General features: G+C 43.0%; 1 protein-coding gene across 1 annotated transcript; it reads left to right on the forward strand.

Annotated features, from left to right (window-relative positions):
- Nucleotides 1-27,277, forward strand: MXD1 (MAX dimerization protein 1). Its single transcript, XM_032652917.1, has 6 exons — nucleotides 1-323; nucleotides 1,072-1,171; nucleotides 6,026-6,055; nucleotides 19,783-19,897; nucleotides 21,873-22,032; nucleotides 22,292-27,277. The coding sequence occupies exons 1-6, from the start codon at nucleotides 251-253 to the stop codon at nucleotides 22,477-22,479; spliced, it is 666 nt and encodes a 221-aa protein (XP_032508808.1). The 5' UTR covers nucleotides 1-250; the 3' UTR covers nucleotides 22,480-27,277.
- Nucleotides 27,278-27,732: the final 455 nt, after the last annotated feature.

Consider the following 27,732-nt stretch of genomic DNA (forward strand, 5'->3'; position numbering starts at 1 on the left):
GCGGGGGGACGGTGAGTCGGGGATAAACACTCCGCGGCGGTGGCGGCTGCTGCTCTTCTTTGGGTTCTGTCACGGTGTCGGTGGTGCTCGGCTCACCGGTCCCCTCCCCCTTCCGGCGAGCGTGGTCGCCAGAGAGCTTCTCTCAGCCCTGCTCTGCGTGGTCCACAGCGGGGCGTGGGTGTCCGGCGGCAGCGGCGGCGAGCCCGTGGGCAGTGGGGGTTGGTCCAGTGGCTCCGGACCCCGGTGCAGAATGGCGGCGGCGGTTCGGATGAACATCCAGATGCTGCTGGAGGCGGCCGACTACCTGGAGCGGCGGGAGAGAGGTGCACGGGGACGGGAGGAGTCCGGCCCGAGCGGGGACTGGGGGCTCTGAGGGGCCCAGCCGCAGGTCCGGGTGCCCAGCTGCTCCGGGGGTAGTTGGAGGAGCTGAGAGCGCGACCTCGAGCGCTCCCAACCCCTCCAGCTCTCCCCACGCGCGGTCCGAAGGGAGGCCGCCGCTGCCCCAAAGGCAATGAATGGGGGTGGAAAAGGGACCGCTGCCCCGGGGTCCGGAGCGCCGCCCGCTCCGCACCCCGTCGCGAGTGGGGGGCCCGGGGCCCCCTCAGCCAGGCCCTTGGTTTACCTCACTGGGGCTCGTCCCGGCCGGCCCCCAAGTGGGCCTGGCGCCGGGTCTCGCAGACGGAGGAGCAGCGCCTCCCCTGCCCCCCACCGTCCCTCCCGGGCTCTGGCTCCCGGTGTTTGCCCCGCACCTTCGCCTGAGGCTGGTCCCACTTAATACACACCAACCTGCTGGACGTTGCCAGTGGGAAACCCAGGCTGCAGGAGACTTGCTGTCTTTCTCAACAATGAGCAGCTGGAATGCTTCTTACACCTGCTCCTCACTGAGGATATTCACTCAATTAAAAAAAAAAACCAATCATTGTTCTAAGAATTCCACCTTGCTCCGTTTAATTATTTCCACAATTTTCTTTTAATGAAAAGTAAATCAATCTTAAAAAGGAAATACTGTGGAGGGGAGAGAGTGTTGAATGTTCGGGGCTCATTCATTAACTGGATCCTCCGGTTTTCTAGAAGCTGAACATGGTTATGCCTCCATGTTACCATACAATAACAAGGACAGAGATGCCTTAAAACGGAGGAGCAAATCCAAGAAGAATAACAGCAGTAGCAGGTAATTTGGTAAATATTTCCCTTTCTCTTTTAGGTTATACTGTAGATGATACAAACTGCAGAATGGACGTTGCCTGTTGTGATTATAACAGGGTTATAATCATGTAAATGAAGTGGCGATCATGATTCAGTAATGTACACATGGTCTTACGGCGTTGGAGGAAGCCCTTCTATTTGGGTTGAGGGGACTGAAAAGAAGAGAGAAATGGAAATGTTTTCTATTTCTTTATGAACTTTTTTAAAAACTTAATTTTGCTTTTCTTCCCTTTTGGAACAAAAACCTGTGGTGGAAACTTCAAGTGAGATTAGCAACAGTGACAATATTTTGCCTTCAGAAGTTGCAGATTCAGGGCAAGTTTTCTATAATTGAAAATACTGGACATTATCCACTTTTTACTTTTCCTAGTAAAGATTTTATAAACATGTTAAAGTATTTGACTTGGCATAGGTGATAGGATTTCATATTTGACATGTAAATTACATACAGTTATGTGTCTGATAATCTAATTTGTCACTCTATTTATAACAGCAAAGAGGAACGACTGAGGCTAAAACCTGCCTTTTTGGTGATGCAGGAACATATAATATAAAATATTAATATGCCACAACGCTTTTATGTTAGCCTTGTAGTTCTTGAAATGTGTAAATTTCACTGGGAAGTAAATACTGGTTAATGGTCAATGAAATCACATACTAAAACCCTGAATCTACTTCTTGGTACATGTTGAGTACTCCACTAATGCTACTGCACCCTTTTTTTCCCCTCTTTGCCCTTAATATATGTTAGCTGGGAAATCTGCTTTTATTAGACTCATTCAATTATACCTTTTATTCCAGTAAATTAAAAACATTGACATTTTCAACACTGATTTAGAATCCTTATCTGTCTCCCATTCTCATGAAAATTCCCTGCGAGTAAACTGTATTTGGTTAGCGTCTGTGGCATAATACAGACTACGGAAAGCCAGAGGTTTCCCACTTAAACTTTAAACTCCCTTGTCCTTGCTGCCTCTTCTGTCCTTGATTCACCCCATTGTCCTTAGCACTGGAAGAACCACAGGATATGAGTGAACAGCACATATGTGCCGAGCTCTTGAATAGGAAGACACATGAAGGATGGATCTGTTAATTAGTTACCTGGTAGTTCTTGAAATTTGTAAATTTCCCTCCCACCTTTAACATTATCTGAAGGTGGTAACAAGTAAAACTGTGCATGAGTACTGACAGCCTTTAAGAAGAAGGTTAATGCTGACTTGTATTATGCAATGGTATACAACAATTTATGTGTTGCTTTTTGTTACAGTATTTTTAAAAACTTTTTTGGAAGAACGTTGAAGCCTTTTGGTTTATTTTTCTGGATAAGTGTAGCTCATTTGTTACTTTTATCCTTGTCTACTCATGATTTGAGAGGAATTGCTCACATAAATTGTCAAGGCTTAATCCTTAGCATTCTATTTTTTTCTAAGTTTCACTCTATTTTTTTCAAAGTTTTCACTCTGTTTTTTTCTAAGCTTAATCTTTAGCACTCTGTTTTTTTCTGAGTATCATTTTTTTCTAAGTTTCATGGGAAAGTTGTTGAGGGGATGTTCAGTGGTGAGGAAAAGAAGGGGATGTTGTTGAAGAGAAGTAGCTTGGCCCCAAAGTTGATTAGGAAAGAAAAATAATGATAGTTGAGAATTTCAATTCAGGAAATAGCTTCTTTCTCTTCTCTTTAATATCCAGCTTTATTTCTGGGGAAATGGCTGCAACTCCAGATTTGGGGAAGAACTCTGTTATTTCTGTCAATGGGTTTGGTTTGCTTTCCATGGTTAGAGACTGGAGGCTATCACCGTTGTCCATACTCTAGACTAATAATGAATTTGTGCAATAACTTAAGTGGTGCAAGGATTTCTGAGAGACCATGATTAAACCTGAAGATGGCACCAAGCAAACATATGAAGCAAGAGCAGGTTGTTTTGTTTAAATGTACTCACTTCCTTCATGACCTGTTCAGAATGACCCTTACCTGAGCAGTGAGACATCTCCCCAGAGAATGCAGTTTGACCCCTTGATTTGAATTAGACTTATATCCAAGGCCATATATGGTCAGGATTTTGAACTGAGGTAAGGGCTATAGAAAGATTACTGCTGGTTTACATAACCATTGGTAACAGTTTATTCTTGTTAATTCAGGTTGAAATGCTGGGCTCTTTGCTTGTAGTGTCTGGGGGGTGTACTTTTCCTTGGACAATAAAAAATAAGATTTAGCTACATATCAAACTTCTTGGGAAATGAAAATGCAGATCTTAAGTTTCTCTAGTTGCTTGTTTAAAGAACAAAAACAAATGAAATTGTGAATATTGATTGTCTTGGAATCATCCAGAGAACTGCAGGGAGATGGAATCTTTTTTTTTTTCTTTCCTACTGAATTTTGAAATCAGTTACTAAATATTTAGAATTGAAATCCAGAGTTTTTAAAAGTATGTTTTGTTAAATTGGTAAAGCAGGCATTGGCACTAATGTGAAAGAGGAAGTTCAGCACTTGTTGAACTTTTATGAGACAGTGGCCATATAGCTGACTTGACAGGGTGAGTCTTTTTTAAACCAAGGACTGGTTTGGCTTAGTTATCTTTTTGTTAGAATATATTTTTAAATGGTGACATTTGACCTTTATCAGTGATTTCAGAGTTATCAAATCTTTTCAGTAATCCCATGGAAAATGATTTTGACACAAGGAAGATGATTTTGACACAAAGTATCTGTATATTCTTATAATGCTTTAATTTAAAATATAAATGTTTTCCCATCAACAGAGTTGGCGGGCAGTCTCTTAACCGGTCATTTTTTGAACGGCCTGCTTTTTATTAAAGAAGAATTCAGTTTCACTAAACCAAATGTACTTCAGTAATGCCCTAGCCATTAGGTATAAGTCCGCTTGTAGAAATCACCATATGTTCAACACTCTTAAGTAATCAGATAAGATCTGTAGTTTCCAAAGCTCTGTTCAAAGTTCGGAAGGAGTTATGCTGCTTATGGAATTTGTTTAAAAGATTATCTTGGGGATTCTGAATTTTTTTATACGTATCTTCAGAGAATCCAGAAATTTTGGGTAAGGGTGCCCTGTGTGCTACAATTTTTTTATAATCAGAGACCATGCTCTTTTCAAATATCCACCCTTCTCTCCTCCACCACCTTCCCAGAATGGTCCTTGTCTGCAGTTAAACAGGGAAATCTTGACCAGCTTTCATCATACACTTTCATCCATTTAAAAAATCTGTCAGGCTTTGAACTTGTTATTCCCTGTTAAAACCAGAATGCCACGTGCTTTAAAGCCAAACGTTTGCAGGCCAGACTCTTGTTAACTGTGATATCCTGATGGCCATTGCAGGAAGTATACCATCAGAAAAATATAACTGAAGAACACTGAAGGATAACCAAGTGAATCAATTTAAAGCTTTTAAGTCAACCAGTTTTAAGGTTCCCATGTCCTTTATCTAGAAAACAAATACTCTAAAATTGAAAATACTGTCATTATCTTATTATTTGTTTTTCCTCATGAATAAAAATTGACACCCCAGAAGCCTTGTGGAAGAGAAGTTTAGTGCTGGGTTGGAAATTTCCCATTCAAGACTACCCCCCACACACCCCACCCCCAGTCTCTGGTGTGAATGAACTTGGTGGTGGTGCCTCTTGATGTAAATGAATGGCTGAGCGTTCACAGAGGTAGTGTTCCTCCATGATTACTGTGAGAATTTATCTCCTAGGCCCAGTAAGGTTCCAGTTATGGCCCCACAGAATTCTCGACCTGAGCCAGGGTGTCATCTCTCCTGAACTGATTAGGGTCCAGAGAATTTCCATAAGTAAAGTCAAGATTCAGCTCCTTTATAATGCTGGGACGTTCCTCAAGTTTATCTATGACTAGTTAGGCATGAGTTGTATGAGAAGGGCAATAGCCACATTGACTGATTTCTTATGACTTCTGTGGAAACCTGTCCATAAATCCTTAGACCAGACCTTATATTCAGGGTCAGCTATAAACACACTAAGAGTATGATTTCACATACACCTCCGCTTTCATCCAAGACTCTCTAATCACTTTTACAGTTGCTACCTCATTGATCCATGCTTGTTCAGTAGACAACTGGCAATCATTTTTATTTCCATTTTACGGGGGGGTTAACCGAGGACAGGATGGTAAGGAATTTTATTTCTTTCACAGTACCAGTCGGTGGCAAAGCTGGACTTGAGATTCCACCCAAAGTGCTGCCTTAACTAGCCTATCGTCTTTCCGTTGAGCTGAGTCTTGGAAGCCTCTTCCTGAAATAATTTGGTAGCTCTTCAACAGTAGCATCTTTCAGGAGGTTGTACATGATAAAACAACTTCAGGAAATAGAAAGATTGAGCGAAGAAGGGTTATTTTTATCCATTTTAAACTGTATCCTATAGTCAAACAACTTAGCATACAATTTTGGTGTACAGCACACCTTGAGGCTGCAGGGCTGGGGTGGGGTCCCCCATCTCCACTGCTGCACACTCGGCCTGAAGAGAGCTTTGCGGTGTTATACAGCCCAAATTCACATAGCAGTGTGCGGCTGTTCTCCTCTTTGTGTGAATAGAACCCTCTTATTTCCTTTCTTAAAATGGAGTACTTTTCCACTAGGGAATGCATGCCTCTTAGTTTGTCACTTCTCCTTGAACTCTGTTTTAGATCTTTACATTTATCTAATTCCCCAAAGGGACTAATTTCTTTAGTAGAGCCCTTTCTCTGTCTTCTCTCCTACCAACTTGGGAGAGAAAGCAGTTTAAATAATTGTGTTGGTGTTGGAGTAGTCCTTTAAGACAAGAATAATCTTACTTTTATTGTTCCCTCTTTCAGATCGACTCACAATGAAATGGAGAAGAATAGGTGAGTTGCGGGTTCTGGGGGTGGGATGGGGGGAGTTTTGATGTATTCTTTTTTCATTAAGTTGAGACTTAGTTGTGGCTCTTAATTTCCCACACTTAGCACCCGATACAAGAGTTTACTCAGGGTCCTCTAATCAGCACTGCTCGTACATCACTTAGATAGACCCAAAGACAACACCCCCAATCCTCAGCCCCCGCAGCCTCCTCTTCCCGAGCAATGCGTTTCTGTGTGACTATTCTAAGGCCAAAGCGTTTTAGGTCAGAGGCAGTGTTCCTACAAATAGTGTTTTTCAAAAATTACATGCTACTGAATATAATTGGTAGCGCTGTCTTAAATCATGCACACACAGATCTATAGATATAGATCCATATAGATATAGATACACATACACATACATATGTGTGTATGTGTATTTACAGTTCACTTGTGAATAAAGATTCTCAAAAGTCAGGAAAATGTATGCACAGCAGAAACTGGAGATGGTGAGGCACTGAGACGAGGCCGGCCACCCTCACCGGGCTCCATCTTGCCACAAGCTGGAGTTTGTCTCTCACCTAGGTCCCCTCTTACTGCTTATTTAAATCTTTATTTTTCCAATGACATAGCCTAGTCATTCTCAACTCTGGTTGCACATTAGAATCACTTGCAAAGCTTTTATTTTAATGTTTTTAAATATTTTTATATGAAATACATTATACACATACACTCATATACTTGGGGGTAAGAGAACAAATTTTTATTTCTACTCATTTATTTTTTGTCTCTTGCGGATGCCTTTTTTTTTTTTTTTTTGGCTGCGTTGGGTCTTCATTGCTGCGCTCAGGCTTTCTCTAGTACAGCGAGCGGGGGTTACTCTTCGTTGTGGTGCATGGGCTTCTCATTGCGGTGGCTTCTCTTGTTGCAGAGCACGAGCTCTAGGTGTGCAGGCTTCAGTAGTTGTGGCACGTAGGCTCAGTAGTTGTGGCTTGCAGGCTCTATAGCACAGGCTCAGTAGTTGTGGCACATGGGCTTAGTTGCTCCGCGGCATGTGGAATCTTCCCAGACCAGGGATTGAACCCGCGTACCCTGAATTGGCAGGCGGATTCTTAACTACTGTGCCACCAGGGAAGTCCCTCTGCTGATTTTATAAAATAACTTTTTGTTATAGAACTTTTCAAATATACAAAAGTAAAGTGAATAATGTAATCAATTCCTATGTATCCATCACCCAGCTTCCACAATTATCAATATTTTTCCAATCTTGTATAGTCAAAACCACCCCTCTCTGTGGAGTCTTTTAAAGCACATTTTCTTCTATCTCTAGTAAAGATTAAAAAAAAAAAAAAGACATAACCACTTGCTTTTACCATGCTGAAAAAAAATTAATAATTCTTTGTTAAGCTTTAGGGGAAAAAAAAACCAAAAAACACCAATGCTCAGACCTCATCCCTAGCAATTCTGATTTAATTGGCTTGGGTTGAGAGTCTGCACTAGTATTTTTTTATAAAAACTCCCCAGGTGATTCTCATATGCAGCCAGGGTTCCAAACCATTTAACAAGCCTCATTCTGGTCTCTGAGCTCCCATCAGTTTGAAGTACAGGCAACCCATCCAGATTGAGTGGCAATGATGGTTCTTATGTGGTTATTTCATGCAAACCCTCTTTGAAGAGGGAGCCTGACTCTGATAGTCAGGATGTGAATGACATGTTTCGTCAGTGAAAGGGCAGACCAGGCCCTGACTAGGAAGGAAAATCTTGGAACAGGGCAAAGATCTAGCATCACTCCACTGTGTGTGTGTGTGTGTGTGTGTGTGTGTGTGTGTGTGTGTGTGTGTGTGTGTGTGTGTGTGTGCACGCACGCGAGCATGTGTGAGAGAGATGGATGCAAGGTGAGTGTGCCTCGCACATGTGCTTCTCCCCATCCTTCTTCTCCCCTTTCCATTTCTTTGTGATTGTGACTGACCATGTTTGAAATCAGAGCGTCTTTATGCATTAGGGATTTACGTATCATGAACTGGAAACTCCAAAGTATCTCTTCTGAAGACAGAAAGGTAGTCTTTCTGTCTTCAGATGTGGCTTCTCTTTCTCATCTTTAGATTCTCTCCCATCTTCCTGCCTCTGGGGTGAACTGGGTAAACTGGGACTATTTCTGCTGAAAAGTCTTCTAGTTCTCCTCCCCCTAGGCATTTTTTTTTAGGCATTTATTTTTATTATTAAAATTTCATCCCTTCAGGTAAGGGCTCTTAGGCTTACTACAGCTTTGAGCCTTTTACCTCTGCAGGAATACCACAGGATGTCGATTTTATCATTTTTTAAAAAAATATTTATTTATGTATGTATTTTCGCTGCGCCGGGTCTTAGTTGCAGCATGCGGACTCTTAGTCCCTATCATTTATTTTAGCAGTTGAAGAATGTTTATTTTCTGCCTACAGTGTCTTAAGAGCTTGTGCTCAGTACTGGGTACTAAGTAAGTTCATACTGGGGTATTAAATCAGCATGGTCTCTATCCTAGAGAAATGTAGTGTGTCTAACGAGAAAGACACAGAAACAGTCTGCACAGGAGGCTGTGGAGGCAAAGTTTCTAGAAAATTGGATTTGAAGTCATCACTGAGCAAGCTGCTTATAATTCAGATTGCTTGCATGTGACCAGTCTACTTTTGCTTATTGAAAGGTTAGTTATCTAGTTTCCTTATTGTCCTTTTTTTTTTGGAATTTGGTCTTCTAAGGTCTTGAGCATTTTTTCTCTAGTCTAGAGCATGTGAGCAGACGAGAAGGAAGTCAGGACTCAAATTTACTTAATTTAACCAAGCACTGGTTGCTGCAATCCGGGGTGGGGGGAGGGAGGGTTAAAATTGTTGGGCTCTTCTCCCGTATAGTGTAGCTGCTTAAGATTTTAGGGTTTGGTGGTCTGCTGAACAAGCTGCATTTGTAGTCCCCTTGGTTTCAGTAGCTGAATCCTATAAAACAGTACCACTTTGCTAAAGGCTAATACACCCTTGCCATTTTTTACCTTAACATCACATGTTTTAAAAAGATTGGCATGGCTCTCAAAAAAACAAAAAAGCAACTGAGGAAAAGAACTTTCAGTAATTGGATTTTTTTTCTCTTTAATATTGCGAAGTTAATTATCCCTGTGTTAGTTTTTTCACGCAGAAACCTTTTCTGAGGCACGTTAGAGATTCTGGAGAGTTGGTGTGCATCAGGACTCCACTATGAGAATACTATATTCAACACCACCCATTTAATAATCTTGGCATTGGTGGGAAGATAGAAGAAAAGACTTCTAGAAAGGTGGAGGTGGGAGCTGGTATTGGTGGCAGCAGCAGTATTTTTCATTCAATAGACTAGGCATTCATGGAGCACCAAAGATGCTGGGTGCTAGGTGCTGGGGATCCTGAGCCCACAGAGACCAAGCCCCCAGGGCGGAGGGCTCCATTTAGTCTCACTGTAGATATGTCTGTCACTTGGCTTGTGCTTCTCTGCATTGTAAGTAATTTTGTGGGTCTATCCTCCTAAGGAAACACCCTTGGTGAGTGTGTCGTCATTCTTTCTTTTTTGTTAAAACTAATCTTGTAGAAAATTTTGAGAAATATAGAAAATCATACTAAAAATTAAATCATCCCTAATTCTAGCAGCCCAAGGAAACCGATGGAACTTTGAAATGTATCTTTCCAATTGTTTTTTGGAAAGTAACTTTAAAAATAATTTAGTGTAGAAAATTGGAAAGTTCAGAAAAGCACAAAGAAAATAAACATTACATGTAATAGACCTTGCAGCAGTAGCAACCGCTGAGTTCTATATCCACCTAGACTTTTGTGCATACTTTTTAAAAATCAATATGGGATTATATAGTAAATAATTTGCTTCTTTTCAAGCTGCATTATGAACATTTTCCAATACCGTTAAATCTCCTTTTCTAACATTACTTTTAGTGAATGCCCAGTATTACAGCATATGGATGTGCCACAACTCATATAACCAATCCCCTATTTTAGGTTCTTCCCAGTATTTTTTTAAAATTTATTTATTTTATTTATTTTTATTTTTGGCTGTGTTGGGTCTGTTGCTGTGCGCGGGCTTTTCTGTAGTTGTGGCGAGCGGCGGCTACCCTTCCTTGCGGTGTGCGGGCTTATCACTGTGGTGGCCTTTCTTGTTGCGGAGCACCGGCTCTAGGCGCATGGGTTTCAGAAGTTGCAGCACGTGGGCTCAGTAGTTGTGGCTTGCAGCTCTAGAGCGCAGGCTCAGTAGTTGTGGTGCACGGGCTTAGTTGCTCCGCGGCATGTGGGATCTTCCCGGACTAGGGCTCAAACCTGTGTTCCCTGCATTAGCAGGCGGACTGTCAACCACTGCGCCACCAGGGAAGCCCTTTCCCAGTATTTTGCTAATATAAGTGATGCTTGCTTAAACTACCTTATGGGTAATTCTCTGTCCAACATCATAATTCTTTCCTTAGGGTAAATGTATAGTTGTGGAATTCATGGTATCCACATTGTTACGGTTTTTGATGTTGACTGCTGGATTGCCCACCAGGCGGGTTATAGGTCATATTTTCCTTGTACCTTTACAAGTTTATATTTTACCTTAAGACTTTTATGAATTTAATAAGTAAAAAGCAAACAGAAACACACAAACTTGTTTTAATTTGTATTTCTTGTATTACTAGCACAGTTTAATAATTTTCATATCTTTGACAGTTTGTGTATTTGTGAATTGCCTGTTAAATAACCTTTGCCCAGTTTTCTACTGAGGAGTTTATATTTTTCTTTATTTTTTAAAAGATTCTACTATATGAAGGATATATATGAAAGAGATTGCCTCTTCATGTATCATATAATTGTCCAGTTTGTCATTTACCCTTACGGAATCAGTCTTCTCTCACTATCTGAAATTGCCGCCTCTCTTGTATACTGAGTTCTTGCTTATGGCTAAGTCTGGTTCTAGACTTGTTCTTCTGTTCCACTGACCCACCTGCTCTTCCTGTGCCAGCGTGCACTGTTTTCATCATTGTGGTTTTATGCACTTCAGGATCTGGTAAAGCAAATCTCTATTCTTCCCTCCTCCTCCTTTTTTTTTTTTTGCGGTACGCGGGCCTCTCACTGTTGTGGCCTCTCCCGTTGCGGAGCACAGGCTCCGGACGCGCAGGCTCAGCGGCCATGGCTCACGGGCCCAGCTGCTCCGCGGCATGTGGGATCTTCCTGGACTGGGGCACGAACCTGTGTCCCCTGCATCGGCAGGTCGGCAGGTGGACTCTCAACCACTGCGCCACCAGGGAAGCCCCCTCCTCCTTTTTTTATTTTACTATGTTCTTAGCTCTTTTCACCAGTTTATTTTTCCTGATGAATTTTGTAGTCAGTCCTTCAATTCTCCGTACCCCAAATTCTTTTGGGGATTTTCAAAATCCAAATTAAATAATTCCAGTATAAATTAACCTTTAAAAGTTCATGTTGACATCTTAGAGCTCTCCATCCAGGATTTGATGTGTGTGTTCATTTATTCAGATCTCTTTTCTGTCTCTAAGTAAAGTTTTTTGATGTTCCCATATAGATCTTGCACATTTCTTGTAAAAGGTATTCCTGGGTTTATTTGTATATATTTTAAAATTGCTACTGGTTTCCCATTGTAATTACTGATTAATTATTGTTGGGATGTGGGAAACCTTTTAGTCTTTGGTTGTTGTTATATGCCCTTTATTGATGATAATTCTGCTCTTTCCTTTCCTTAGCTGGGAACTCCTCTTGTTTGAATGCCTTTCAATAAGCCACTCAGCAAATGGAGGCTGAGTGAACACATATACGCTGCAGCCAGTGGGTCAGGAGTCAGGTGCTTGAATGGGCTCCTTTTCAAAAGAAGGTTCTAGTATCTCCTTTAATTATAGACACTCGTTTTTCTGGAATGGTACATATGCAGGCCTTTCTGGAATTAGGCAGCTGGTCTAGAGAGATTACCTCTGCCAGAGTCTTATGACTCTATGACAAAAGATTTTTTTGTGTGCTCTATGAGGAGGATTCAGCAGCCTGATCTAAGCTGTTGTTTTCATCTGGTCAAACAGTATTTCAGTGGCATCTGGTCTGTCATGAGAAACGATTCCAGTCAGGTCTCTTCTGGCAAGATATTCTAATTGATTGCAGTTCCCTAGAGTGGTTTCTCTTGGGTCTTGTTTTTCAAATGGCCAAACTCCTTATATCGGAAGGGGTAGGGTCCTGAGTTGTGGTGTGCATTGCACCATTCTTACCGCTTCTGAACGCCCTTGACCACATTCAGATTTCACTCTAGGATGTTGTAATAAATCCACATTGCTTTGTTGCCACATGGGGCTAAGGGCATGGCCTGGTTATTACGAAGGAAGAATATAGGTATTAGTGTGGTCTATGGTGGCGGTGTGGAGGTGCACACTGATTTTTACTGCTAGAATCCATCTTTCCTGGACGGTACCTCTTGGAAGAACATGAAGAAGAGACATGCTGGTTATTCAACCAATTTCCAATCCCCTACAGGGAACATTGGAGGCACTCCCTGACTTTTTGTCATAGACACTAATAGTCAAGGGGTGAGAAAGAGCTAGCAAGTACTAATTATAATCTATATTTTGTATTTTTTTAATTGGGCTCTAGAAAGGAAATATTAAATATGTACTTACGTATTTAATACTTTAATAGAGAAGTGACTTTATTACTTTAAAATGTAGCCACCATGAATTGCTGTTTCCACATTGCTTACTGAGTGCCGTGTTCCCATACAGTAAGCATATGACTATCTTTGTATATTTCACAAAGATTACATCACAGTTAGGAGAAATCTTCAAACCTTCCAAGGTTCCGCCTAAGCCGGGAATAATGATGCATTTCGCAATTATTTCTAAAGGGTCCATTTTAGAAAAAGGAGAGTACTTTTCTTCCTCAGAGAGTGACTTGTAGTCTTCCCCTGGATTTTTTGTTTAACCCAGTAAGGCTTTGTTCTCAACCCAAAATCTGGAGAAGGTTATGATCTCTGTGACCTATAATCACTTTTAGGGAGTAATTTTTTGACCCATTAAGATTTGTTTCTTCTTAGTCTATACTAAATATCCTTTTTTTTAAAATCACTACACAGCTCATACATACCCATATCTGAAGTTATTTTTATTCAACTTCCAGTTATCCTATAGGATTTACAAAGCTATCTAATGGGCTAAATCTGTGTCCACACAAAGGTAGGAGAGGAAACAGATATTGTTTATGCAACTCTTTTTTTCTTCTTTGGAAATAATCTTGGGCCCAATTTTAATGAAAACTAGTACTCAGTGAGGTCCAGTGTATCATGTTCATTAAGTAGGGCTTTCCTCAAAGAGAAGGGACATGAATTACCAAAGAGATCAGATTCCGCTCTTAGGTCAGCATCTGCAGGTGCGTTGTTATTTCTAGGCTCCAGTGGGTTAACACGAAATAGAAGACTTGGTCATTTCCGTTATTTGGTAATGAAAGAAGCAGAACATTTAAATACATAGCAGGTCTGCAGCACGCAAATAAACGAACGAATGAATGTGATCTATTTGGAAAGGAAAAAAAAGCTTCTGATAGGCTATGAAAGCTTGAAAACCTTTATGGAGAAGTTAAGTCAAACAAGATGTGGATGAGGGAAAAGAAAGAATATGTTTGGTAGAGGGCAAAGGGGAGCCCATTCTAGAACTCTCAGTAGGAGGTGATATTTGTCATGGTCTGAAGGTAGGTCATATAAATAATTCTGCAATAATTTGTTTCCGTGTTTAATCACTCCAGCTAAACTTTAACCTTTAAACTTTTACCTTCAAGGCAGGGACTTGGTCTTACTCAACATCGTATCCCCAGCACCTAGGAAGGTGGCAGTATGTAGTAATCCTTTGAGAAATGCTAGAGGAATAAATGAATGAAAGAGCCAAGCATATATTTCAAGATTTCCACCTGCGAACCTAATTACTTATCTACCCTCTTAACCGGCTGCCATACTGTTTACTGTGCCCCAACCTGATTCTTTTTTGTCATACACTTCACTGTGAAAGTCTGACGGAGATAGTTCAGTTACATCTTCAATAAAGAAGAGTAATATCTGATAATGGTGTCTCCCTCACAATACAGACAAAGACAGACAGACACACACCTGATTTCATACCATTCCTGGTCTTGACTGCATCCAAGTCAGGAAGAACTTCAGGGACGACAGAGTCAATTCAGGAGCACTGTCTGCAGGTAGCATAATCTCTACCTGTAATCTTACTTTTTTTGTTGCATCTTTCTCCCAATTTATAAATCTGCTGGCCTGAGAGAGAGAGAGGTATGAATAAAATCAAAGAAGCTTGAGTCTGGGGACTTCCCTGGCGGTCTAGTGGTTAAGACTTAGTGCTTCCTCTGCAGGGGGTGCGGGTTTGATCCCTGGTCGGAGAACTAAGATCCCGCATGCCACGTGGCATGGCAAAAAAAAAAAAAAAAATCTTGAGTCTGGAGGCAGAGGTATAAAGAGCAGCCTTCAGAATTGTCTGAGAGCGCACTGGTGAGCCCCGGTGCCGTCCATCAGTGCCAAAGCTCAGGTCGGGGTGGCGCCTCCAACAGCCCAGAGCCCACTTCACTGATGACCTCCTTCACTTGCATATTAATTTTCCGTACTTCATGGCTGACAAGAGTGAAGGAAAACTAACAACAGAACTGTGAGGTATCCAAATATACTTTAAATCTTTAATATATTTGGAATTTATTTTGATGTTAATCTCCCCACTCCCCTGCCATTTTCTGAATAATCTGGGCTATCTCCAAGGATTTGCAGTGTTAGCTCCATCTATTCCTAAAGTCTGTTCCTAAAGTCTGTTCCTGGGAATTTTTTCTTCTCTTCCTTTGACTTGTCTCCATCTTTTCCTGTATTAGTATATTCTGTTTTTAATTACTGCAGCTTTATAATACAATTTAATAACTGGTACCAAACAATCCTCTTCATTCTTCTTTTTCAAAAATTTTGGAGGTCTCTCACACAGTTATGCTTCTAGGTGAGGTTTAGACTAATTTCCCAGCATTAAAAAGATTACGGTTGGGATTTTTTTTCTCTTGGTATTATGTTAAATTTGTAGACAAACTTGGGTAGCATTGACATTTTTACTTTGAGGGTTCATATCTAGGAAAGTGCTGGTTTTTTCCATTTATTCAAATTTTCTTATGTCTCTCTGCAAAGTTTTATAGTTTTCTTCCCAGAGATCCTTCCCAAACTCTTTTTTTTTTTTTTTGCAGTACGCAGGCCTCTCACTGTTGTGGCCTCTCCCGTTGCGGAGCACAGGCTCCGGACGCGCAGGCTCAGCGGCCATGGCTCACGGGCCCAGCCGCTCTGCGGCACGTGGGATCCTCCCGAACCGGGGCACAAACCCATGTCCCCTGCATCGGCAGGCGGACTCTCAACCACTGCGCCACCAGGGAAGCCCCCTAAACTCTTTTAAGTTTGTTCTTAGACATGCTCTCCTTTCTTCTTGCTATTGTACGTGAGATATTTTAGGTTCTCTGGGTATGGATAACACATCCAGAGATGTGCTTGGATTTCCAAGGTCAATACATATTTGCCCCAATTTTTATTTTATTTTGGCCATCACAGTAGAGAGATGTAGGCAGAGATCTCGGTGTGCTTCAGATGCTTCCCTCCCAACCTTGGAGTCCCTTCTAGCCCTGCCTCTACACGATGGGAGTGGCTCCAAAGGAGTCTTTCCTTTAGCCTGGGTTAGCATTATAAAGTCCTTGCTGATTTTTAAACGTAAAAAAATAATACCTTTAGCATAAGCAAGATCTTTATTTCCATAGAAAATGGGTTAGATTTTCCATTAAATCTTTTAATGACAAAAGATGTCAGTTTTCTTTAAGGGAGAGTTTAGTGAATTTGGATTTTACCAGATAGCCTCTATTTACCCTGTGAGATACTCTTGAGTTCCCTATTGATTTTGAAAGGAATATGATAGGGTTATAATTATCTGTGTTTGCTCCCAGCAATTATCCTTCCTCAAAGGAAGCTAGAGTTGAAAGAATGACTGCTGCCACATACAGAGCACTTCATGTCAGACCCTGGTCAGGGGTTCCATACCCTATCTCAGTTAATACTGAATGACAGCCCTGGCAGGGAGGCATTGTCATCGTCCCTCTACTGCCAAGGAAACGGATGCTACATGGAGTTAAGTAATTTGCTCAAGGCTACACAGGAAATAAGTGGCAAGGCCAGGACCCCAAACCTTTACCCTTAGTCACTACACTAATATTTGGTTGTATAGTGACTGACAGATTCAGAATGTAAAAATAATTAAAAACAAAAATAAATAAAATTTGAGATACTAAAAAGAAAAAACAATAAAAAGCTTACTGAAGAGAAGCTCTAGTTTGTATCTAGTTTAATTATCATAGGCCGCACTTGATTCTGAGCATCACTGACTGTAGCTCAAAGATTGGTTTCTGTGTGCTACCAGAGACCAAAGGTATATCAGCACATTCAGAGTAAGGAGAGTGATATTTCTGAAGAATCAGCAGGTGAGGTTTGTCAAAGTCCATTGGATCAGCGTGAAGAGACGAGGCAGTTGGGGCAGGAGGAAGCCAGGACTTGACTGCCCTTCTCTGCTGCCAGTGGGGAGCTGGGAGGCAGCTCTTGACAACAGGGGGAGCTCTGTCTGAATATGTGATGAGAGGGGCTCCAAGTAGGGGTCAGATGCGGGTACCAGGTGGCTTCCTGTTGAGGAAGTGTAGCAAAACCCCCTGCTAGTTCCTGAAAGAGGGGTTAGGCCTGGTTCACAGTGGGACAGCAGGCTCCTTCTAGAAGGCCAGAGCCCTGGGCACGGGCGTGGTCGGGACTGAGGACAGAGAGCTGAGACAGGAGCTTGTTCTACTTGTTTGGGACCTGGGCACTCCATGGGTGCTCACGGCTGGCTGAAGGATTCCGGATCCCGGCGTGGGGTGGAGGGGGGCGGGGTGTGTCTCAGGCTTGAGGCCCCTCAGTGGGAGCTGCTACAGAGGGGTCTGTTTGCTTTTTTGTCTGGTTCAGGAATTGAATTTCACTATCATATCATGGAACTGAGCCTGCTTCACATACCTCATCCCTCCCCTGGGGGTGGCCCAGGCACCAGCCCGGGGATGTGTCTGCAGGTAGGCGGCAGGCGGGCAGGGCAGGCATCAGGCTGGAGCGGTGAGGCAGGCACTGCCAAAGATACAAGTTGGCTTTGAATCTCTACGAGAATCCAGAAAGCACTGTGCTCCTATTTCCATAAAACTGGGTCAGAAAACACTGAATGAACATGTTTTAGCCTAAACTTGAAGTAGTCAAATGGCTTATTTCAAGTTTCACAACTGGGAGTGTTCTTTGGAAACCCACATTTGGGTAGTGAAAATTGTACTTTCTGGGCTAGACTCCCTGAGTAACTAGGAATGACGACGCATGGAAAGATGACTTTATTATTTTTATCAGTAGACAAACTTCCTTAAAAATTTACATACTCATATCTGTAGATAAACGCACATCATAAAAGGACTAATATGACACTGTTCTGAATCATGTAGTCTTTGCAATGAGCAGGCTGAAAAATGTCTAAGTCTAATTTTAATTTTTGAACTTTTTTTAAAACTTGACAGTCTGTAAACTTCGTAGTGAGAATAACTATATGTGACTAATCATACATTCTCATGGTGTTTCTAATAACATGCTCTATTTTCATGGCTCTTTGTGAAGAATATTATCCAAGGTGAACAAGTACCTTTTATACACAAATTCTGTTTTTGTTTTTTTCTCCTCATGTAGTAGTTGGAGGAGCAAACCTCTAATGTGACTCTTTGCTGGTGGCCATTCCATGTGGGCAGGTTTTCAGAGCAAGCGGAAGTCTTGTAAAATAGTAAGGCTCTTGTACCGCTACCTCTTCCTAGCTCAGGAGTGAATGCTGGACTTCTCTAGCTTGCCAGGGCTTAGGGGACCTTGGAGAGTCTAGGACAACCTCAAGAACCAGAAGAGGAAGGAGGCTCAGAAGCAGGTGAGGTGAGAGCTCAGAACCACTTGTTGGATCTGCCTTGGGGGAACCTCCTGAAGTCTTGATGTGAAGGGTGTGAATTGACCGCCTTGGTCAATATCAGGCATACTGGCCTGTATTTGAGCTTTCTGAAGCAGTTTTCTTCTTTCGATCCCAACCTTTGTTAATACGGTGAAATTTTTAAGAGGGAAAAAGGGGCAAACTGAGCTTTCCAGTTGTCTTCCAGTTCAGCTGGAGGATAGCCTCTCAGGCTCCCAGGACCTCTTCTCCAGGTTGCCGTGGGGATGGGCAGTGGACATGTACCTAAAACCCCAGGACCCTGAGCACTACTGAAGGCGCAGAGACATAGCAGAGATGGACTCTGCCCCGAGAAGCTTGGAGTCTAGTGGAATAGACGACACCAACCACGCGGCAAGCGTGCATTAAGCCGATGGGAGGGGAAGGCACCAAGGCAACCCAGCAATGGTTAAGTTGCGGCCCTATCTTTCTAAGGAGCTGGCAATGAATGGTTAAGTCACAAATACCAAAAAAGGCAGGCAGAACAGTGAATTTCCCAATGAATAGGATAAACTAATACGTACTCAGAAAATGGAGGAAGCACTGTGGACTGGAATGGCCTGTGAAGACTTGAAGGAGGTGGTGGGCTGAAGCAAAAACTCTGAATCTTGGCTGTTTCTCACATTCACGGAATCTGCTAGCCTCTAGGATAAAGCCTAAACCGAGGTTTCAGTGAAGTATTAATTTCCAAAATTTTAGGGACTCTTGTGCTTCTGCCACATTCTGCCACACTGCAAGACCTGTTGGTGGTTCTCTCCAGCTGTCAGCATGCTTGTTAGTATAGCAATACCACTGATGGGCATTTTTCTTGTTTCTAAAAAATGCATCTAACTTTTTGAATGGTTGAAGGACGAAAAAGTGTAACAAATTATTCAGTAAAAACTGCCCCCCTTACCTTGTCCCTGTTTGACTAGCCCCTGACTCCTTTCTGCCCAGCCACTGTTACTAGTTTCTTATGTATCATTCCAAGCTTTCTTTATGTTATACAAGAAAACATGCCTTTAGATAATTATTTTTCCTCCACTTTTACCCAAAGATGTAGCATGTTGTATGCACAGTTTGGTATCTGGCTTTTCTTTACTTAACAGTATATCTGAATGTTCTTTCCTCATAGTACGTAGAGTACATTTTCATTCTCTTTCATAGGTGCATAGTACTCCACTGTATGGATATACCATACTTTATTTGATCAGTTCCCTATTGATGATGAGTTGGGTTGTTTTAATCTTTGCTATTACAAATAAAGTTGTAATGAATAACCATATACATTTGTCGTTCACATGGGTAAATATTATATACAGCAAGATATAGTTGTAGTGATTTAGTGGTCCTGGAAGGGGAAAGAACAGTATGGGTTCAAAGGATTCTCTCACTGGCATGTCAATACTTTCTGAACTTGGATGTTCTGTAGGTCACATCATAACCCAGAAACCTGGAGATAACCTGATTCATGTGCTTAATAATAGTAGATACGAGTCTCTACCCCTTCATACATATTATAGACTTAACTTTAGAAAACCATGGATTTTGCTTTTCCTTGGTTTTTACCAGAGTTGTATAATTTCAAAAGATGTCCACTTGGCTGGAAGTCACTGGTGGCATTTGCCATCACTGGGCTGGGCGACTTCATACTCTGTTTGAGCTTGTTCTCCCGGGTGACTTCCGGCTGGCTTTGAAAGTCTCCAGTGCTACTATGATCTTGTTTTTGTAGACGGGCCCACCTTCGCTTATGCCTGGAAAAGTTGAAGGGGCTGGTGCCACTTGGTCCAGAATCAAATCGACACACTACACTGAGTTTATTAACAAAAGCCAAATTGCACATAAAGGTAAGTGCATCCTGGGATGCCTTTTTGTCTTTACCTGCCCAGGGAGGGTTTGTTTGTTGTTATGAGGGACAGCAGATGTCTGTCTCCAGGACAGTTCTCTCCTCTGAACTCCTCCAACTCCAACCAAGTCAATGTCTTGGATGACTCACAGACTCAACATGTCCAGAACAAAACTGAGTAGTTCTCACCCCTGTGTGCCAAAAGTTAAATTGTCCATCCAACTGTCCATCTCATGTACAGGCCAGAAACTCAGGGTCATCCTTGCTGCTGATGATCATCTTACTCCTTAGCCACGTGTCTCCAAGACTTACATATGTCACAGCCTGCTGTATTTCCATAAAGTCCATCATGTACTGTAGTAAACTCCTCAGAGGCCTCTTCCAAGCTAATCTCCAGGCTTCCCAAGAGCAATCCTGCCGGAGATCAAATCAACATGTCACCACATTTAAAAGTCTTCCGTTGGGCTTCCCTGGTGGCGCAGTGGTTGAGAGTCCGCCTGCCGATGCAGGGGACACGGGTTCGTGCCCCGGTCTGGGAAGATCCCACATGCTGCGGAGCGGCTGGGCCCGTGAGCCATGGCCGCTGAGCCTGCGCGTCTGGAGCCTGTGCTCCACAACGGAAGAGGCCACAGCAGTGAGAGGCCATGTACCGCAAAAAAAAAAAAAAAAAAAAAAAAGTCTTCTGTGGCTCAGGACACACTGTATGACCAGGCCTGCCCGACCCAGCCTTCCTCTGCCTTTGCAGCAGCAGCTTGTGCCAGAGGCTCCCCTCTCTGCCTCAGCCCTTCTTTCAGTCCCTTGCACTTGTCAGGCTCTCTCACCACAGGGCCTTTGTACATGCTGTTCCCTCTGCTTGGTACTCTTTCCCCTCTGTTCTTCACCTAGTTAACTTCTTGTCATCCTTCAGACCTCAGCACAGGTATCACCGTGCGGGGAAACCTTCCCTGACTAGGTCACCTCCTTCCTGTGACAGATGGTCCTTATTATTACTGGATCTCTCTCTCTTAGCACTTATCACAGTTGACACCTGACCATGGCTTGTGTGGCTATTTGGTTGTCTCTGTCCATACTGTTAGAGTATGGACAAGGGAGGGGACCAGATCTTTGTGTTCACCTTGTATTTCTAGCACCTCCCGGAGGGTCTGAAACAGAGTCAGCACTCAGTATATGGCTGGAATAGCAAAGGGTAACTCCTGAGAGCCACAGCCAAAATCACTGTTTAGCATGTTTTTATAGTCAGAGTCATAGCTGGACACGTGTCACTTGAATTATGGTTGATAGCCTTGCATACATGGCAGTTGTAGGAGGGAAAAGAACCTCTGTTTAGAGCAAAACAACCACAGTTACACAATCTTCAGAATTATCTGAAGAATTATCTGGGAAGCTAGAGAACAGATTTGTAAAAACAAAATGATCTATGGAAATGTGTTTTCTGAGCTCTTATTTGGACAATTTAGAATCAGGACTTCAAAAGGGAATATTATTCCTGCCAACAGACAGAAGTTAAATGAGGTTTGGCATGATGCAAAAAAAAAGCGCCTATGTAATTGGGACACGTACTTGAATAAACATACTTCTAAAGGAAAGTCTGTTTCTTAAGCGCCCATCACACGCAGTGCTCTAGCTCAGGGAGTAGGTGTTTGGGGCGTCACAACAGACAAGGGAGAACAGGTTGGGTGTTCCTGCCACAGTCTTTCCACTATCACAGTTGAGGGGTGCTGGACGCTAGAGTGTTAGCTCACCCCGGAAGCCATGCAACAGTGCAGGTTCCAAAGTGTTGTCGATGCTGAAAAAGTTAGATGTAGACAGGAGTCACCGGCCAGGCAGCTTCCTGTCCCTGCAAGAAGCTTGACAAGGGACACAGCAAATGGCTTCTGAGGAAAACTGCCTTTCCCCACAAGGCAGGGAGGTGCAGGGTCATTACCAATTTTGAAATCTGCCTGTGCCCTTCAACAACTACCCCCTTTGACCTGCAGAAACTTGAAGACTGTGACAGAAAAGCCATTCACCAAATAGACCAGCTTCAGCGAGAGCAGCGACACCTGAAGAGGCAGCTGGAGCAGCTGGGCATCGAGAGGATACGGACGGACAGCACCGGCTCCACGGTCTCTTCGGAGCGCTCCGACTCTGATAGGGGTGAGCCCCCCCCCCCCCCCCCCACCCCCCCCCGAGCCCGCATCCTCAGGCCCCTCCCCAGCCCCCTGCCGCCTGCCAGAGGCGGAGCCGAGGGGAAGCCGAGAACCCCCGTGACCCGGAGAAGTCGAGGGGCGTGGCCTGCGGGGACAGGCGTCCTCTCCTGCAGCGGTTAGGCACCGCGGCCAAGGAGGGGCCCTGCCGAGTCGCTTGGCCCTTCCGAAGCAGGCCTTCACCACGATCTGTCTCATCCTTCCCACAGAAGAGATCGACGTGGACGTCGAAAGCACAGACGATCTCACGGGCGACCTGGACTGGAGCAGCAGCAGCGTGAGCGACTCGGACGAGCGGGGAAGCATGCAGAGCCTGGGCAGTGATGAGGGCTACTCCAGCTCCAGCATCAAGAGAAGAAAGCTCCAGGACGGTCACAAGACGCGTCTTGGACTCTAGGAGAGCGTGGTCGCTTCGGCTGCCGCCTGGATGGTCCCGCCCGTCGGCTCCGATTAGGTAGCGTATCGGACCTGCCCACAATTCCCTCGCACGTCAGCTTCCGTGTTCCACCGTCACCAAAAGCAGCTGTGCAAAAGTTGTCAAGGAAGTGCTTAGGAGTGTGGGTTTCTTTTTTTTTCTTTTTCTTTTTCTTTTTCTTTTTCTTTTATCCACGATCCCCATCTTGAATGGGGTTGAGCGGGCCCCCGCACCTGCTGGCGTAGGGTAGGCACACGCTGAGCCAGTCAGTGCAGCCTGGACACCTGAGGGCGTCACAGACCCGTTACTGCTCCGTCTGGGGTAGCCGAATGCCACTCGTCCCTCTAAGAAGTTGGGGGACGCCAACCAGGATTGTGGGTTTCTGACTGCATCCTCTAGCTTCTCTCTTTCTCTCCATAAAAATTCGTCTCTGACAGACTATACATTCCAATCACTTTGAAGCACCCAAGAATTCTTAGATGGGATAAGCACTTACTCACATCTCGGCAATTTTCCCCTCTTATTTACTGTCCCCGTGTAGTCTACCAGACCTTCCTTGAAGTTTTCTGGCTTCCTCTGTGACCTGCCTAGCGGAAATGTCCGAATGTGTCTTGTGCTTAGGAAACTGAAGAAAACAAACTTTTAAAGTTGAGATCCTGATCACAGAACTCCAAAGTAAGCTTTGAAAGTGGGATTTAAGAGCGCTTAACCATGGCGCTCACCGCCTGTGAGCAGGCAGGAATACCTCCAGAAAACACACCCTTCACACACGTCCCGCGCCAACGCCCCCGACCCGCGTGTGGATGGCCGCAGTATTTCTCACTCTCAAACGGACCCCTTGCGAGCACGTCTTTGGGGTAGCACAGCTTATAAAAGTTCCAATATCATTTGTTCTCACGAACAGAACGGTACAGTCTATTTTTGTGCACTGTCCTTGGGACCGTGCTGGGTCCTGCTCTCCCAAGGCACATTTCCCCTCCAAGTCGGTTATGCTCCTTGTCTCTGGAACATTTTTTTTTCCTACCTCAGAGATAAATGAGATCTCCATTTCCCACTTAACACAAACTGATTATGCCTCTTTTGTTTTGTTTTTGTTTTTTGTTTTTTTCCCCAAATAAGTGACACTTGGTCCAATTCTAATCTATTTTGCTGTTTAACTTGCAGCAATAACTGAGCTTTGGCACTAGCTGAGCTAGTGTCCATCATCAGTGAAAGGAGAAGTCTACATTTCTACTCTCTGTTGCAGGTGAACGGGAGGGGATGGTACAGTGTTACTACAGTTCCTCTCCTTACTGATTATTTTTGGACACACCCAGAAACTTCTTTATGGAGGCTTTTGGGTTAATAGTTTAAAAGGCTGATTTTTCTTTTTGGTTATGATTTCTCCCTTAAGTGGTCTCCCACTTTGTAGCAATTTTATTTAAGCTAAAACAGAGCACATGTATATGTACATAAGACACATTAAATCTATAAATACTATTTATTCATTTTATATAAACTAATGTAATGGAAAATAAATTCTTATGACTGTGCTTTTATAGATGTTCTAGAAACTTTGTATGTAGGTATCTACAGAATTGGTTCATTTCTCCTTAATACTTTTGCATTCATAGTTTTGAGGTCTCGATGCTTTCAGCCTCTGGTGAATCTTTTTCATTGAATTCAAACCATTTGTAAAACCTGTGACGCTGAAACAGAGCGTGTGTCACAAAGTGATGAGAACATTCCTAAATCCACAGCCGCACTGCAACTTAAGGGCTCCCTGGCTGAACCAGTAGCGGCGGCGCCTGTGCCCCCCGCTGGCCTGTGGTCTCCCCGGCCCCAGACTCACCTCCTCAGCGCCTCTTCCTTGCCCACGACTAAAAGTTCAAACGCACTCCTCACAGAAGCTCATTCTGGACATGAAGAACAGTCGAAACAAAGATTACTTTTGTGTTTATTTTTTCTTTTTATTGATTTCTTAATGTATTAAAATTTTTTAATTGGAAGTAGTGATTCCTAAGTGATTCCAAAGTCATCTGTAATTCTTCTGTTTTTGTTTTGGTCTGTTTTTCTCTCCATTTCAGGTTTGGGTGGGGGGAGGGGCAGGTGACACAAAGGATTTTTTTTTTTTAATTGTTGGAATCTTTTCCAATTACCAGCTGAAGATTTGCACTGAAATACAACTTGTATGCCTTTTGCATTTTTAAAGCCTGCTTCCTGAATTTAAGCAGAGTGATAGTGTTCAAAGAGCCAGCTCAGCCTGTAACATGTTTGAAAAAGATACACCTGCACTTTGAGGTCCCTTTCGAATGCCATTCGCTAGACCTCGCAAGCATTTTGATTGCTACATTCAAGCGCCTCACAAGTCCACGATGCTAGATCCTGTACGGCATCGAAAACTCAAGACTTTGGCAAAAGCTTGTGGGCTTGCATTGGGGGAGGGAAGGGAACAAAACTTGTGTATTTGTTTGTTTAATTTAGAAATAAGGCATCTGAGAGATGCCATTATTTTCTGTGTTTTAATTGTTGTGCCTTTGAGTTAAACTGCATTTTTGTCTTTTGGTTGAAATATGAAATGTACTGTCCCAATATAAAATAGTAATTATTTGACCTTTGCACTGTTTGTCTGGTCCTTTTCAATTTGATAGCATATAAATGTGGAACTTAATAGATCTCTATATTTTTAATGCGCTTGTGATAAACTGACACCAGGGTTAGACACGACTTTCAAATCTTGAGGTAGACCGAATGCTAGACAGGCCTCTCTCTAACCAAAACTGTAACCTTCAGGACCAGCAAACTCAGCCCCAGGCAGCTAATCCCCTTCCCTACGTGGCTGATCAGCCGCCCTGATGCGCCAATCTGTCGTGTCATTCACTGATCCACCAGCATAACTGTTAAGAGCTATACAGTCTTTTTGGTTCTGTTTTGTTGTTGTTGTTGTTTTGTTTTGTTTTTTTAAGCAAAACGAAAAACCTTTCTATTAGGGTTGTTGGGGGAGGGGATGGGCAAAGATATAAGCCCCAGCCTTTAAGACTTTGACTATTGTACGTAAATATAGATGTGTGTAAATATAGGCACATGCGTATTTTTATGTGAAAACTGGTTTTAAGAAACTAAAATCAAGTCTACACTCTTACTGATACCATTGCAATGCAAATGGGAAAGTAAAGAGTATGTAGTGCAGTTTAATTTCATGCAGTGAGAAAATATATGTGTGCTTCTGTTAACATCCCAGAAAACCTAGCTTTCCATACCTGTTGGCTTAGAATGGCGGGCAGGCACCCAGGGTATATTTGTTTTCTTTTGCTAAGCAGAGATCTGGGATTCAAGGTGCTGATAGTGACCGTGGCTCCTTTCTCTAGTCACAGATCTAATGCTAGAGATTCAGTGTCACCTTTTTGAGCAGGACCTACATTTTTCTTCCTGTCAACCCAAAACGAAAATAATTTCAGTGTCGATTCAGAATTGAGTACTGAGAAGGCCCTGACCCTGCAGTCGGCCGCTTGAGTGGTTTGAGGGTTTATTTTTGAAGGTGGGCATTCTCCTTTAACCTCTACTTTTTTCAAAAGAAACAAAGGGCCCTTACCTGGGTTTCCTAGGAGCCTCTCTTCTCAGTCCCTGAAGTGGCCAAAAGCAAATCCTGGGGTGTGTAAACTAGGTAAGATGGTGATGCTCAAAATAACTAACAATATCTTGGGGCTTGATAATGGATTTTGTGGGCTTGCTTCTTGCCTCTCCCCCATCCTTTAAAGAAAAAACTTATTTTTGAAAAGTATACACATACACATGATTCAGGTTTTTATATCATACTGTATTGGCAAGGATACCACTTTCATTGTGCTTTATTCCCCCGAATCTCACTCCTTTCTTTCTTCTTGTTTCCCAAAGTTTCTTTGTCTTTCCCCTTTACCGGCCCCATGCGTTGAACACCAGAAAGTCAAAGGCTGCAAGGCGATTTCCTACAAGTCAATCTATTATTTTTCTATGTTTAACTCTTGGATGCAGTATGTTTAGGTTGCTGGCTACTTAAAAATCCTTCCTGGCAGAAGACGACCCAAAGACCCCTTTAGGTGAGGTGGATTTTCTCGTTCTACACTATCAGGTCTCTGTAGACTGTGGGATGTTTTGTTTTCAAAAATACCTGGGGATGAGGCCGGGGCTGGGGGGGTGGGTATGATATGTGATTTATCCTGATTTTTTCATTAATATTTATTACATGGATGATTTTCTTACCGTGTTCTTCTGAAAGAAGAAATATCTGCCTAGCACCGTTAGAGTCAGCTGTCGAATGGCTGAAGAAGTCGAGTATCTTTGTCTTCTCGCAAAATCATAAAATGAGAATTAGTAAAGCACTAGATTCAAAGATTTACCCAGATTTTAAATTTTGATTTCTTATTCTGTCTTGGGGGGTGTGGAGGATTGAGAGGGCTTTCTTCATTTTAGCTTTTACCAGAGAACCAAGCTTGCCTTGACCCCTTGTCCTTAGAATTGGTGCTCTGGGAATGTTGCTGTGAACCGTCAGCGTTGGGGGCCATCTTCCTAACGGTGAACACAGCCTAAACAGGGAGCAGCAGACGAGAGAGTATGAAATTCTGTTTCCAGATGTTTATTTCTTTATGTAAATACGATGCCAATGTAAATCCTGTGTCAAGACATAGAGAATGGTGCTTTTTACTACAGTTAGTACGTGCATTTTGAGAACTACTCATGTTTCAGAGAATCTTTGCTGTGTATATGTAAACTTCTGTATTGTTCAACTGTTAACAAATAATAAATTATTTCATTATTAAAGATATTTTGGTCTTCCAGATGTTTTGTATCCCAGTTTAGCCTTCCATGGTTTTTACTTACAGAGCTGAGTTAATCAGGTTTCTTTTTCTTTTTGATTTCATGGGAAATTTGCTGGCCAAAAGTTTTCAGCCCTTGGATTCTGTGATGGGAGCTTTGATTGTGTGGCTCTGGTTGAAGCGCTTCCCAGCTGCTCTCCTCCCGTTTCTCCTGCCCATGCGCTCGCTCTGTTAACATCCCAGAAAACCTAGCTTTCCATAGGCTTCCCTGCGACCCATCTGACCATGCAGGCTGCGTTCGGGGCCGCACAGCAAACGAGACTGCCCCGTCTTTCCGGCAGCCTGTGGTCTGGTGGGAAAGAGGGAGATGCATTCACAGTTTGACGCAATATAGTCGGTGGTGGAATAAAGTCGTACAGGGACGGGCTGTGAGAAATCACAGAGGTGGTGGCATTCGAGTTGG

The sequence above is a fragment of the Phocoena sinus genome, chromosome 13 (genome assembly GCF_008692025.1).
Source record: "Phocoena sinus isolate mPhoSin1 chromosome 13, mPhoSin1.pri, whole genome shotgun sequence".
NCBI lineage: Eukaryota > Metazoa > Chordata > Mammalia > Artiodactyla > Phocoenidae > Phocoena > Phocoena sinus.